Here is a 15867-nt window from a genome sequence, read left to right on the forward strand (position 1 = left end):
GGCGGAGCCGGGATTAGAACCCACGACCTCTGATTCCCAAGCCTGGGCTCTTTCCACTGAGCCACGCGTATGGGGCTGTGATGCAGTGTGTGTTGCAAATGTTTGTAAAGTGCTCTTTCTGGCAGTGCTATATTTGTCATGTTACCATCTTGGTGAAGGGGACAGCTTGGAAAAAAAAAATAAAGACCTTAATTTCCATGACTCATTCCTGTACAGGTCAGAACTGAAAGAAATTTCCAAATTGTTTATGTGCCATCTCATCTGTGCTGTTAATAGGAAATTATAGACCAATCTAAATATCCTGAAATTCATGGAGTTGAAATTACATTCAAACAATGAATGTTAAATCTTTGAACTGGTAAAGCATGGAGCAGCCAGAATTTTAGCTTTAAAGTGTTAAAGTACTTTAATTTTGCATACAATTCCAGGTTGTTTTGTATTTCAGCTTTTGCTGTCTTTGCATTTGTTGGCCTATCAACTATATTCTCATAGAGATAGGATAAACCATTTTGAATTAATTTTCTGACTCTAGCAAGATTGTCTTATAGTGAAGTTTATTTTCAGAATTTGAATAATATTTCCCTAAACTCCACATGCTGTATATCCTGTGGGAATAGTTAATCCACATTTCCCAGAAAGTTAGTCTATTCATTTTTATAGTGCTCTGCATATTAGGCTGAGGCTGTCTTTCTCCATGTTGTTCCTGATGCTTGTGCCAGTGGAAACTTTGAGGGATCCTTTCAGTTGTCTTTTTGGTAGTGGGTTTGGGAGTGTGCTTTTAGGGCTATTTGTCTTCCTGCCACTGATGGATCAGAAATGCAGCTATGAGGCAGCTAGGATGGGTGCCTCTGGGTTCCTAGGATCTGAGGGAGCCAGTTCTACACAGTAACAGAGCCCATCTGCAGGATTATGAAGGGGGTGACTACATTCCACAAAGTACTGTGTACAGGCTCTCTGAAACTTCCTGAACCAAAGTTTCGGGGCATGGCATCAGGAAGCTGGCTACAGAGAGCCTAGGTAGCTCCCAATGTCGGCGTGCACTTAAAATCTCTGGGTCTTTAGAGTGCTCGTCCCACACTTGTTTCGCCTTGTCTCTTCCCCTCATCATCCTCAAACCTTTGCCATCCCTCCCACCTGCCCACATCATCCCGCCCTTTCCTCTCCATCCAAACCGCTACCCTGCTGGTTCAGTCTCTCATCCTATCCCGACTGGATTATTGCATCAGTCTCCTCTCTGATCTCTCATCCTCCTGTCTCTCCCCACTTCAATCTGTACTTCATGCTGCTGCCTGGATCATCTTAGTGCAGAAACGCTCTGGGCATGTTACTCCCCTCCTCAAAAATCTCCAGTGGCTACCAGTCAACCTACGCATCAGGCAAAAACTCCTCACTCTTGGCTTCAGGGCTCTCCATCACTTCGCCCCCTCCTACCTCCCCTCCCTTCTTTCCTTCTACAGCCCAGCCTGCACCCTCCTCTCCTCTGCCGCTAACCTCCTCACTGTGCCTTGTTCTCGCCTGTCCTGCTGTCGGCCCACGTCCTCCCCCTGGCCTGGAATGCCCTCCCTCCGCACATCCGCCAAGCTAGCTTTCTTCCTCCCTTCAAAGCCCTACTGAGAGCTCATCTCCTCCAGTAGGCCTTCCCTGACTGAGCCCCCTCCTTCCTCTCCCCATCCCCCCCGCCCTACCTCCTTCCCCTGCCCACAGCACCTGTGTATATGTTTGTACAGATTTTTTTACTCTGTTTATTTTACTTGTACATATTTACTATTCTGTTTATTTTATTTTGTTAATATGTTTTGTTGTCTGTCTCCCCCTTCTAGACTGTGAGCCTGCTGTTCGGTAGGGACCGTCTCTTTTTGTTGCCAACTTGTACTTCCCAAGTGCTTAGTACAGTGCTCTGCACGCAGTAAGCGCTTAATAAATATGAATGAATGAATGAATCCCAATTCATAAACTGAGAAGGGGCTGGGGCTCCCAGTTGCACATGGACCCCAGAGCAGAGTTCTGTAACATTTTGCATTATTGTAGTACCACGTAATAAAATACTCAAGCCCCCCTTTTAAAACTGTGTCTCAGGTCTGTCTAAAAATCACCTTCTGTGTCAACCTGAATTATCATGGTTAATCCATGGAATTGCACTAGGTTAAGTGTTTAAGAACAGTTTTCAAATGTTATAAAATGTATTTACAGAAAACCCATGGGAGTTTGAAACGGTACATTTTAACTGTCAAAATGTCTTCCGCAAGGACTACCAAAACCCGAATGGTATGGAAGAGGTTTTTCAAACAAATTTATTTTAAATATAAATCACTAAGACTAACTTGCTGAGAGGGAAATTGACAGGTCATCATAAGAGCATTCTTCAAACTGCTTAGCTGAGCAAGCGGTTATATAGTAACCATTCTCATTATTGCATATTTAAAATTAGGACATAAAAGGGAACCCCTTCGATTAGGTCGTGAAAGTTGACTCTGAATGTCCAAGAGAGTCAGGCAAATGCATTGTAGAAATACATTAAGGGCCGTTAGTCAATAGAAAACTTCATTACATCTTTGCTTACAGGAAAAGCAGCATGACTCAGTGGAAAGAGCGCGGGCTTTGGAGCTCATGGGTTCAAATCCCAGCTCTGCCAATTGTCAGCTGTGTGACTTTGGGCAAATCACTTCACTTCTCTGTTCACGTTACCGCATCTGTAAAATGGATTAGGACTGTGAGCCCCCCGTGGGACAACCTGATCACCTTGTAACCTCCCCGGCGCTTAGAACAGTGCTTTGCACATAGTAAGCACTTAATAAATGCCATTATTATTATTATTAGTGGACACCAGTCCTGCCCTTGAGGATTTTACAGACTTGCAGGGAGACAGACACTGAAATGAATTAAAAATCAGAAGAAGGAAGAAAGGGAGATATGTACATGATTTAGTGCTTAAGTAATGGGGAATGGAAGATATGCCCATAAATGAAACTGAAGGCCGAAAGTCATGCAAATGATGCCTTGGTGGTTGGGCTATATACCTGGGAGATCAGCCAGCTGTACTTACTGAATCAAGTCCCGGGACACTCAGCTCTGCCGAAGCGCATGATTTCACTATGTGTTAGACCACTTTTAGGGAATTAAGGAATGCTTGTCTGATAGTTCAAGCCTGTTGGGAAACATCATGATGTGATGTTGGAAGAAACCATTTGTTTATACGGGCAGGGAACTTGTCTGCTAATTCTGTTATATGATACTCTCCCAAGTACTTAGTACTCTGGACATAGTAAATGCTTAATAAATATGATTTTTTTAAAATTTTAATATGTGTGTGTATGCACATTGTGTGTGTGTGTTGGATGTGTTGAGCGTTACAAGATGAATTTTCCTTAAACATGAGGTTTTTCAGGAACTGGGTGTGAGAAGTTTACCTCAGTGACAAATGAGCTGCCAGAAAGCAGGATATCAAGGTGCCCCAAAGCAGCCCTCTAAGTAGTTCTTGAAAGGTAGTAGATGAGCACAAATTCTTGCTCCTGAGCCCTTGAGATTTGGATTGGCTGTTCCACTTTCTAACTCTACTTCTTGTCTTCTGCCTGGCAAGACAGTAGAATGTAATGTATTAAACAGTTGCTCGTTTTCGAGTCCGTACTGGTCCTAGGTTAGTTCCAGGATGTCTTCCTTTGTCCTTTGCCCCCACAGTCAGGATTTAGTTGCTGTGATTTGGTACAGATCACTCTTGGACTTGAACCAGGGGAACAGCTGGGTAATTCTCTGAACTCCTCAGAATACTTCCGTTCCTTGTCCTGTTCATCTCTCCTAGTTGTGAACACAAGAATCTGCCAGCCACAGACACAAATATCCTGTGTCTTCAGTGCAAAAAACATTCATTCATTCATTCAATCAGTCGTATTTATTGAACGCTTACTGTGTGCAGAGCACACTACTAAGTGCTAGGAAAGTACAATTCGGCAACAGATAGAGACGATCCCTACCCAGCAATGGGCTCACAGTCTAAAAGGGGGGGACAGACAACAAAACAAGTGGCTGGCATTCACTGATTCAACTATAAATTATAGTGTTGAGCATTTCACAATCCAGATAACCAGGATGCTGAGATGTAGTGTTAGATGACCCATATAGTCCTACTGTGTGAAAAATAAGTACATTCTGAGTTTTTGTTTTGTTTGACCCTACCATTGATTCCTTTCGACTTACCCTAATTTTGATCCTGGTTTTTGACCCGATGTTTCTAGTTACATGCTATTCATCTTTTCACAATCTTGCCAAATTTTTTCCTCTCTTCCTGAAGTTCTCATTCTCTTATGATACCTCTCTGCCATTCTATTCTCTTCCTGTAGTTCCCAGTGCTCCTGTTGTGGCTTAGTCATATTTACTGAATGCTTGGGAGAGAACAGTATAACAGAGTTGGTTTGCATGTTCCCTGCCCACAATGAATTTACAGTCTAGAGACTCGTGTGCATCTCTTCCTCTGTAAGAATTATTTTTTTCCCCAACGTTAGTGCTCCCTTTTCTCTCAGCCTCTTCCCAGCTCCCCTGAGATGTTTCAAAACTGCCTTGAGAGATCCTCCCTGTGAAAGCTGTATTAACTTTGAGTTGGAAGGTCAAAACTACCCTTTGACATGCCTAAATGCTGGAGTGGGAGGATTGGTTGGGAATAAGTGATCATCAAGATACTTTGATGCACAATTTTCTGAGATGGACTAGTTCTGTCACCTGAGAGTCTTGTAAGAGGCATTGAGGGCGAGTGAATTATTCAGTCCATATTGTGTAAAGTATCTCAGGATTATAATTTAATCTCTTCAATTGACTGGTAATTTGGAGTGTCTTTATTTTACAGAACGGGATCCACATGGATGCTTTAAAAGCCAGTTTTCTACAACCATTCCCTTTATTTGTATTTTTTTTTTAAATTTCATTCTGAAAAGCTCTTCAGGGAAGGGATGTGCATTCTCTCCTGTAACAAAATATTTTGAAACCAGGTATTGGAGAGTGAGTCTTGTGAGTCTTAAGAGTGAGTCAGTGTTGTTTCTAAAAAGTTGAAAAAAGATAGCATTTCTATCCAATTCAAAAGAGAAGGAATATAGCTTTATTGATTTTTTTTCCTCATTTTAGCTAAGAAACGTGATATCTATGACAGATATGGAAAAGAAGGATTAAATGGAGGAGGTGGAGGTATGTATATATTTCACACAAACATTTCAAGGATGCTTGCTGAGAAACATTGTGTGTCAGTAAAATTTTACAATAATTATTTGATTACTCAAAAACATGTAGTTACTAGACATTTGTAGAATATCTACCTACATGCAGCTCTTCAGAATTTATTTTAAGGAAGAAAATCATTCCACTATATTTGTGCTACTTTTGGGAAGGAAAGAATAACATTTTAGAAATCTTTGGATATCCTGGAATTAAATATGTGAATCATATTCCCTCTAAAAGTTCAGATATTTTTTCATACTTAAGATGTACCAATATCCAGTGTGTAGGTGTTCTGAGCTCAAGCAAATAATGGGTTTTTATGGAGTGTACAGAAGGAGAAAGAGGGAATTCCTAAAATTAGGTGTTTGTATTCTCCTAATAATTTCATTTACTTTAATCTGTAATTTGATTTAAATAATTTAATCAGAAGGCTGCAGATGTGAAATACCAATCATTTTGAATTATTTCTTTAGGTGGAAACCTTTTTAACAACGAGTTTGAATGTGGATTCACATTCCGTAACCCGAATGATGTCTTCAGGGAGTTTTTTGGTGGAAGAGACCCATTCTCATTTGACTTCTTTGGTAAGATATTGTCCATGTTGTTATGACCTTGCATGATGCATATTAGTACATTTTTATATGGCTATACCGGGCTTGTATCTAATTGGGTTATTTAAATTTACAGAATTCCAGCACCAGTAAAGAATTTTATCGTCCCTATTTTAGCCTGCTGTGTTTTTCCTCTAATCCTAAATTGCCTTGTTTTCAAATTTGAGCTTATTAGATTTTATATTTTTAATAATTCACAACTTTTTCATCTTACACTTCTTTTCGCCCCCCCCCCCCCCCCCCCCCCTCCCAATTTCATAAGGGGATACTTTAAGAATTCAGATGCTGGGTGCTACTTATGTTGAATCTTATTTGGAAAACATCTTCTTGAGTATTTGCTCATATAATAGGCTAGATATCCCTGTTATAGCCTACTCTTTGTTCAGAGGAAATATCTGTGTGACTTATGGACATGTTCCTTGTCTTAAATGTGCTACCAAAAGTCCTGTGAGTTCTATTATGTACAAAAGGAAGATGGGGAGGTTGAAATTGAAGTAATTCATTGTAAGTTTTTTTTCAAATCTATCCCAGGCAACTCACACCCCATCCCTTCATACCATATTAAAACACATGCCCCCTACCTTCTTCCTTCCCTAACCATTATCTTCCCCTGCTCATTCTCTGATGGCTCCTTCCCCACTGCTTTCAAACTGTATTCCTTATTGTAAAAATACTCAAATTCCTTAACAATGGCTTAAAGGCATTCTCAGCTCTCATCCTCCTCAGCTTGCTCATCTCTTCTAGACTGTCAGCCCATTGGTGGGTAGGGACTGTTTCTATATGTTGCCGACTTGTACTTCCCAAGCGATTAGTACAGTGCTGTGCACACAGTAGTGCTCAGTAAATACCACTGATGGATTGAAATGTGACAGTGTTAAAAGTAGCAAAACATATTGTAACATTTGTTGCTGCTTTTACACTGGAAGAGAAAGTGGGAAAAAAAATAGGTTTTCTCCCCAACAGCTTAGATAATAGTATTTGCCCAGAAGTAGTAAGCAGTGTCTTTATCACCCATACTTCTAGACATACCTGATACTGGTCAAGATGGTGCTGTTACAGTTTTGCTTGGCTTATGGAACTGTCAGCCATCAGAATGCACTGAGCAAATATATTGTGCAGTCAGATTGGACATTTTTTATTTGTGGCTCACTGAATCAATCTGTGGTATTTAGTGAGCACTTACTTTGTGCAGAGCCCTCTACTAAGCACGTGAGAGAGTACAATACAACAAAGTTGGCAGACACATTCCCTGCCCATAGGGAAGCACGTTTGGTGTTTTTCCCCCCTCCCTTCTTGGAGACTGGGGACAGTGGGCAACATCTGGAACATATCAGAATGGGGGGAACGAAGAACAACAGTCTGCCTTTAGATGAAAAGAATACAGAGCAGACTAACAAAGCCTCTGCCGTACCATAGGGATGAAGAGGAATTAGAACATTAAAGCAGCATTGCCATATCTGGTAGGTAGTAGGGTGGGGGATTTGGGGCACTTTTTTGAATGCAACTCTTCAATTTAGGCCACTTGGCAGCTGGGGAGTAGTTTCATTTTTACTCTCCTGAAAGCACAAATTAAACTCCTAGCAGAAGGAAGGAAAACAGCATACAGGAGTGTATTTGGTCTTTTCCCACAGCTGTGCAGACTGTTGCTTCACTCTGAATACAAAAAAAGTAAAGAGGAAATTCCTCAGTGTTGTGCATAACGTATAATACTTGGTGACAATGTGAGAAAGACCCAACATTCTCTTGTAAATATTCCAATATCTTCTGATTGGGAAGGTATAGTCATTGTCCTGTATAGTGACAGATGATTTCTATCCCTTCCTGCCCAGTTATTATTTAACTATATATTTGATTTTTGGGGGGAGGCGGGTGGTGTGGAGGGGAAGAGTAGGAAGGGAGAGACAGACGGAGAAAGTGGCTAAAATTTTATTCCACCCTCTGAATGCTTTCTAGAAAGATAATTTCAAAGCTTCCAGTGAATGTTTTCCTTTCTGGAGTTTGAGCAACAGTGAACAAGGGAATGATAGAAGGAAAAGAACATTTGATTTTATTTCATCTATATGGTATCACATAGAATGTTGAAAACACAGAATTTCTTAATGAAAACCTTTAGGTAATTAAGACACTTAAAATGAGGAGTTCAATATCTGGTTTGTTTTTTTTTAAATGACTAGTTTTAGGTACAAAACACAAGCTAAAATTTTCTGCACTAACTAAGGGTCCAGTGTAACAGAGTAACTGAATTTTATAGTGAACTAAAAACATACCTGCACCTGTCTCAGTAAGGTAACTATCATCAATATCCTTCCTCTTTTTTTAATCCTTTTTTCTTAGTTGAAGAATGGTCCTTCGTTTTTAATGACACTTTTTCAGTGTGTTCTTGTAGGTGTTCTAGATGACTTCCATTTTCAGGGACTAAGGATTTTCACAATGGGAAAGAGTGCGATTGGTGACTTCTACATATATGTATTTGCTCGTCCTTCTGGTGTTATGTGTAGTTTAGACATTGTTGAACATTTTCAGCTTGATATAGAGATGTTTTACTTTGTTTAATCTGAGTAGTTTTTAATGTCTTCCATTTGACAAATGTTAAATCTATGGTTTGTAATTTACATCTCAAACAGTGGACTTCCGTTTCATAATATCTCTTAAGTCTTGATTTGCCATGAGTTTAAAATTAAAACATCACTCTTTGATATTCTCTGTAATGCTAAGGAAACTTTAAAAAATCTCCCCTTTACAGTCCATTTTGTTCCCAAAGTTAGAAATGTAAGTTTACATTAGACGGCTTTACAACAGTATCTCACCCAGTTTGACTCCTCAGTTTAAATGATTGGTGGAGAAGTCAAGGTTCTGAGAAGATAGCCAAATTAATGATAGTAAGTAGACCTTTTGCAGAAAGACTGAAGGAATTTGGGAAGGGGGAGTATTTAGTTCAGAGAAAAGAAAGGCGAGTGGAAACTATGTGGATGAAGGAATATTGATTGGGTTGTGGTGAACAGTTATTTCTCTTTCTCTTTGGGATAGGAAACATATACATGAGATGTGAGGAAGAACTTGAACCTAAAACAGGTTCTCTGTTGTAAAAGCCTCCTTTGGGGGCTGATCCAGGTGCATTCCTACATAGATGAACTCCAAACAATGTGGTCAGATTGGGAGAGCCTGGGGCTAGGAATCCAGGAGTCTGGATTCTAGTCCCACCTCTTAAATTGGCTTGCTGAGTGACCTCATCTATCTGTCGCCTCATCTGTAAATTGGGGATGATGCCTGTACCTCCTAACCTTCAAGGATACTGAGTAATGTGAGAATTAATGTGCTAGGGCTTTAGAGGGGAAAAAAATGTAATTCAGGGTATTTGGGTCCCTTTCAGGCTGTAATTATATGACTTGGCATGGAATCCATGCAGGTTAGACATGATGCGATCAAAATACTTTTGCTAGTTAGAAAAAAAAAGTGGTTAGAGTATGAATCACCTGGGATGGGATGGCAATAACCCTTACTGCTTATGCAGCATCATTAAAAAATTAAAAAATAATTTGTGGGTGGAAATATTTTGTGCCATAATTATTATTTGATAATAATATACTTGTGTAACGATTCAGTGTAAAATTTTCCCAACTCAGTAACTAAGGTTTTAGAGTGGCTTTTCATCCAAGCTGTCCTAAGGGTAGAGTGAATTCCCCAAGCTACAGGGCTAAACAAAAGGGAAAACTGCAGAAGCTGTGGGGGTGCATTGTGAAGAAAGGCAGGGGGGTGAAAAATAGGGCCGTGTGAAGGAGTGACGCATAGGCTTGCCGTCTGTCTAAGGGAGTTGCTTGTGAGTGGCATGAGCTACTATTTAATCATGAGTCATTTTTATCCAACCAGGATTCAAGGAACTGCGCAGCGAGGAGTTGGAACCTAGTGAGGCATTAGAGCAGCCGAGTTTTGAGGCGATCTATAGAGGGTTAGAAGAAATTCCCAGTGAAGAGACCAGTGAGGATTTGGATAGTGTGTCCACTGAGGAAGACCTCAGTGGCCCGGGTCAACACGCAGAGTTTGAAGAATTGCTCAGTGAGGAATTGGATGTTATCTCTAGCGAAGAAGAGTCAAGTGAGGTGCACAGCCGAGGATTGGAGGAAGCGCCGAGTGAACTGGAGGTTGTGTCCAGTGAGGAAGATCTCATTGAGGAAGTTCAGAGTGAAGGGGTCCCAGAAGAGCTCAGTGAAGATATTGAAGATATATTGAGTGAGGAAGAATATGGAGCAGGACAGCATGTACAATAAACACTGAAGGAAAACATGGGCGCCGTATGCTTCTTTTCTTGCTGGGTGATAAATGCAGTCTAAAGAATTGGGGGTAGGGATGCTCATTTCTAGGAATTGCTGGGATTTTTTTCCCCATTTTTTGAAAGGGGTGATCTTAGACCCTGGAAGCAAGGAGCAACATTTGTGTCTGACTTCCCCCCATTGTTCCATCAGTTCAGTGAGATCACTTGGTAGTCACATTAGTTTTCTAAAAACAAGGCTAGCCTTCCTAGGCCTTTAAAGCACTGTTTCATACATAATGGGAAAATCAGTGTTAATAAAAGAGTACTGTACATGCCGTGCCCTCATTTTCTAATGTGGGACTGTGTACAGTTAAATCAAATGCCTGAAGTCTTTATTGCCTGAAGAGTTATTCATCATTGCAATTGGTGAAAAATCAATACTTTGAGAGAATGGGAAGTTTTGCGCTTAAAACTTAGAGAAGAAGCGTGGCTTAGTGGCAAGAGCCCGGGCTTGGGAGTCAGAGGTCATGGTTCTAATCTCGGCCCTGCCACTTGTCAGTGGTGAGACCTTGGGCAAGTCACTTCACTTCTCTGGGCCTCAGTTCCCTCATCTGTAAAATGGGGATGAAGACTGTGAGCTCCACGTGGGACAACCCGATTACCTTGTATCTACCCCACTGCTTAGAACAGTGCCTGGCACATAGAAAGCACTTAATAAATACCAACATTATTATTAATAATAATTAAAACACTGTTTAAAGGTGAATGAAATGCATTATGTTCTTAAAGAAAAATCTGCACTAAAATTCAAACACCCATTGGAGAGTCAAAGGGTATTCATGAAATATTTTAAGTAGCAGTCGCATAATACTTCCCTGGATTTTGTCTAATTCATTTCTCATGTAGCAGTATCTACGTAAAGGGAAGTGCAGAGAGACAGTTAATGGTACATTTGATAAAACATATTTCAAACCTGTTCACTTTTCCAGTAGGGTGCTTATCTTTTTGTCTGAATTCTTTGTCAGTGTATACAGTTTTCTCTATGGTCATCTTTAGAACAGAAATATTCTTCATACATGTCTTGTAGATCCAGGTCATCTGTCTCCCCTTCTAGATTGTGAGCTCGTTGTGGGCAGGGAATGTCGTTGTACTCACAAGTGCTTAGTACAGTGCTTTGCACACAGGAGGCACCAAATAAATAAATAGAATGAATTAATTTAACAAGAGTTCCAGAAGCACCATCTGGAGGTCATGTTAATCCTTCTGAATCTGAAGTCCACCATACTTTTATTTGTATTTCTGAGGAAGCATTTTAGCCTTTAAGGAACATGTTTGCATTTCAGAAGTGATCAAGAACAGGCTGCAAGGGAAGACTGACCATAAGGCTATTATATTGTCTAGATGTTATTTATTTTAATGTACTTTTAGGGATGACGAGTCAAATTTTGTGTTTAATCAGTCATTTATGGGACACTGAACTAAGCTTATGGGGAGAGAATAGGATTAGAAAACACACTGCAGTCTTTCTATCTCTGTAGGGTGTGTACCATTCCTTTTCCTTTAGTCGTCTCCATGTTATTAGCCTTTTTCTTGCCATTGTGTTCTTTCTTTTTCACTATCCGTAACTACAGCTTTCATCGCCATCTTTCTTTCCTATAATCTTCAGTTATTTGTGACAAGTTTGAGGACTTTCAGACCTTTAACTACCCTCCTGAAGCCTTGAGAACCCCTTTCACCTCTTTTTCCCTCCAAAGGTCTTGCCAACTACATTGTTAAAATTGAAAACCAACAAGGAATGAACACCCTAAATGTTTCCCTCATCCCCTTAATTCCTTCCCTCAGGTACAGTCCCCCCTCATCATGCCCAGTCATCTGTCAAGAAATTGTGGATTTTGCCCTAGTTGATTGATTAATTTCTCCATATCATCCTATTCAAATTCCAGTGGGAACTTGTGTACTAGCCCAACTGATTGTAATTGTCATTGGAAGCCCAGATTCTCCAAACAGAGGGACCACATCAAATCATCAGGAATGGTTGCATTAAAATACTAATGGATTAGTCCAAAGGAATTCCTCCTTAGTCCGGTCCAATGCTACTATAATCCAACTTGTCATAGCAAGGGTCTTCTGCTATTGTGTGTGATGTCCTTTTACTAGCTGCCCATGATCTTATCAACTGAATCCATGATTCCATACTTGTTGTTCAGTTGTATTTATTGAGCTCTTATTGTGTACACAGTGCACACAAAGTAATAAAATTTTATTATTACATAATAAAATTGCAACCTTGTTGAGGTATTGCAAATGAAGTCACTTTTTTTTACTTCAGAAGTATTCTAGTGACACCTCTCCATAAAGTATGCAAAGAAAGGATTTGATTTTAGAATTATGAAAAAGTTTTTGTGTGGTTTTAAAGCTGAATCCCTGGAGCAAAATTAAGTTTAGAGAATCCCCCCCTTTTTTTAAAAATCTGTGCAAGCCAGCCTTATAATTTTAGGATTACTCATGGCCACACCCTTAGGTTTTGCTGCATGTTTGGGTTCTCAGTTTCATCTAAATTCACTCCTCTCAGCCCCCAAGCTCCCACTCCAGGTATCCTCTTTTAAGAACAAAATGTTCTAGAAGACAGTATAAAATCACCTGGATGGGTTTCTGGGTGTTTTTTCGTTTGTTTGTTTGTTTGTTACAGAATTTAACGGCAGTGTCTAGTTATAAGGTGTTGGTATTCTTTCTCAATTGTAGACAGGAGACCTTGCATAGAACTGGGTCAGCCCTTTCCATTTTGGCATATTTTTACCCTCTGGGATTGATATTTGGCTTCCCAAAGCAGATAAAATGCTATATAGTATATATTTCATACAGTAGTAACATGTTATTGGGTAGAATAATGTAAAAATTTCAGCAGATGTGTCATTAAAGATCACTTTTTTAAGGATGATTTTTTTGCCAAGTTATAGGATATGCTAAAATTTCAAGTACAGTGTGGGGTGTTTTGCATTCTACTATCCTTTTAAAGTTAGTGATAGATATACTTGCGTACCATTGAGCTCTCACATTTTGGTAACTGTAAAACACTTGAAATAGAGCAAGTAGAAATATAAGCATTATGACATTATTTTGCTTCATAATAGGAATCTAATCATGTACTTAAACCTTTCATCTTCAGAGGTGGCCAGTACTTCAGCATTAGAAAGCAGGTCACTTGTTTGGATAAGTAGCATATCCAAAAGGAGTTATTCATAAACCTCCTGAAGAGTGGGATGTTTCTCAATTGTCAAAGTGAATTATTCTTTAAGTAACTGCATAACAATTGGATTTTTGGAGGAACTTTAAAAGGTTTCCAAACTTCATGGACTTATTTATACTAGACCATGTCTTAGTCTAGACACTTACAGAGCATTTTTTATAAGTAAACATAGTTTCTTAGTTTATGCAAATTACCCTCATATTTTCAATTTGAAAAATATATTTAAAAAACTGAATTACTGGACTTTCAGTGACTCTCAAGAAGCAATGCAGGTTTATTATTCAGAGATGTAAACAAATGTTTCACATCACATGCCTGAGTGTTATAGTTAAGCGAACTATATATTTAAATGAAATGCATATAAATTTGTAAAAACTTTTTTGAAAAGGTATACTATAAATAGGAAACATAATAGTGCACAGTAACATAATATAGACTGTTTGTACACATGAGTGAATGACCTTCATAACTTTCATGTGAGTCATTGTGGCCAGACAGAATTGCACTGTACCACTGTTTAAATGTTATGTATCCTACCTAATGATTAATGTACCACCCCAAAGAGTAGATTTATTTATCAGAATAGACATTACAATTTACTCTTTAATTGACATATTTTCATGAAAGATTAATTTTAATAGGGAGATGTTAGAATATTAAGGGTAAAGGGCAATTTGAATGGTAATCCGGACGAGTGTTTTGGTTAATGTCCTTATAAAAATAATTTTTTTTGGCCGAGGAGTGGAAAACAGTTTAATTTCAAAAGTGAATGCTATTGCATATGAAAAACAAAACCTTTCATTTTTTTTTTTTAAATGATACTTAAGGGCTTACTGTGTACCAGGCAGTGTACTAAGAGCTAGGGTAGAGACAAAATAATCAGGTTGGACACAAAATAATCAGAGTCTCACATGGGGCTCACAGTCTTAATTCCCATTTTACAGAAGAGGTAACTGAGGCACAAAGAAGCTACGTGACTTGCCCAAGGTCACACAGCAGACAAGGGGTGGAGCTGGGATTAGAACCCAGGTCTTTCTGCCTCCCAAGCCGATGATTTATCTATCCACTAGGCAGTGTTGCTTCTCATTTAGTTTTCAGCCAAGCATAGGCAGGACCAGTATACCTGTGTCATTGTTTCTAGGAGATTAGTGAATGTTACACGTTTGAGAGCTACTTTATCCAAAACTAATCCTCTAATGCAGTTGGGAGTTGAAAGAAGTTGCTGTAAAGTTTAAACAGCTGATGAAGTACGTTGAAGCTTCCTGTATTCATGAAATTTAATACTGATCCATGACAACCTTAACTAATAATAAAGTAATAGTGATGGCATTTATTAAGTGCTTACTATTGCAAAGCATTGGGGAGGTTACAAGGTGATCAGGTTGCCCCACAGGAGGCTCACAGTCTTAATCCCCATTTTACAGATGAGGTAACTGAGGCACGGAGAAGTTGGGTGACTTGCCCAAAGTCACACAGCTGACAGTTGGCAGAGCCGGGATTTGAACCCATGACCTCTGACTCCAAAGCCGGTGCTCTTTCCACGGAGCCACGCTGCTTCTCAACTCTCACCTTCTCTCATACTCTGCTTTAGTATTCGATATGGTATATGATATGCTGGAATATGTGAGCTGCTTATTAACAGAACTCCTTATCTTTCCACCAAAACCCTGTCCTTCTCCTGACTTTCCCACCAATTTAAATATGACCACCATCCTTACTGTCTCACAAGCTTGTAACTTTGGCTTTATCCTTGACTCCTCTCTCTTTCAACCCACATATTCAATCCGTCAGTACATCCTGTCAGTTGGATCTTCACAACATTGCTAAAATCCACCTTTTCCTCTTCATCCAAACTGCTTCCACGTTAATCCAAACACTTATCCTGTCCCACCCTGAGTACTGTATCAGCCTCCTTGCTATCCTCCCTGCCTTTTAATAATAGTTAAAAGGAGTTTGCTATTCAGTGTCTATGATGTTGTCTGTTGCTCCGGATTTCACATCAGTATTTTGCATTATCCCTTTAAGGGCTGATGATTTTGTTAATTCAAAATGACTTTCCATCCATTTTGACCTTCACAAAAGTAGGACTTGTTTTAGGAGAGTGGCAATTCAGCAATATTTTAGTGAAGGAGGACTGTCAGTCTGCAAGTGGAATGAAACACTAAATTGATAAGATTTTCCTTTTCCCACAGTACATATCATTGAACAGATAAGAGACTAGTAAATATGTCCAACAGTTGAAAAGGAGCCCAGATTTTGGTTTGTTTCAAAAGCTTAGCATTGTTTGTAAATGGTAAAATAGTGTTCACAATTTTATTGAATAATTTTTTTTTATTTCAAATTTGACATGGATTCTCCCTCTGAAAAATCAAGGTTTCCTCAGCTGAATGGTAATGTTTTTAAAAATGTGCTTATTCCTAGAAAATCCATTTGAGGGCTTTTTTGGCAGTGCAAGAGGTCCACGTGGAAATAGAAGCAGAGGTGCAGGACCATTTTTCTCTGCCTTTAGTGGATTTCCGGCTTTTGGGAGTGGCTTTTCTTCGTTTGATACAGGTACTTTA

General features: G+C 39.4%; 1 protein-coding gene across 3 annotated transcripts in view; it reads left to right on the top strand.

Moving 5' to 3' along the window:
• Positions 1-15867, top strand: part of DNAJB6 (DnaJ heat shock protein family (Hsp40) member B6) — an 82021-nt gene that overhangs the window by 25985 nt on the left and 40169 nt on the right. For 2 of the 3 annotated variants that reach the window (XM_038755987.1, XM_038755985.1), the window contains exons 4-6: positions 5110-5169; positions 5673-5783; positions 15728-15859. In XM_038755987.1, the coding sequence (XP_038611915.1) occupies positions 5110-5169; positions 5673-5783; positions 15728-15859 (303 nt within the window). Of the gene's footprint in view, positions 1-5109; positions 5170-5672; positions 5784-9677; positions 10079-15727; positions 15860-15867 lie in introns of those variants that run through there. The other variant, XM_038755986.1, reaches the window with a different exon arrangement.

Source organism: Tachyglossus aculeatus, chromosome 13, assembly GCF_015852505.1.
Source record: "Tachyglossus aculeatus isolate mTacAcu1 chromosome 13, mTacAcu1.pri, whole genome shotgun sequence".
In the NCBI taxonomy this organism is placed as follows: Eukaryota; Metazoa; Chordata; class Mammalia; order Monotremata; family Tachyglossidae; genus Tachyglossus; species Tachyglossus aculeatus.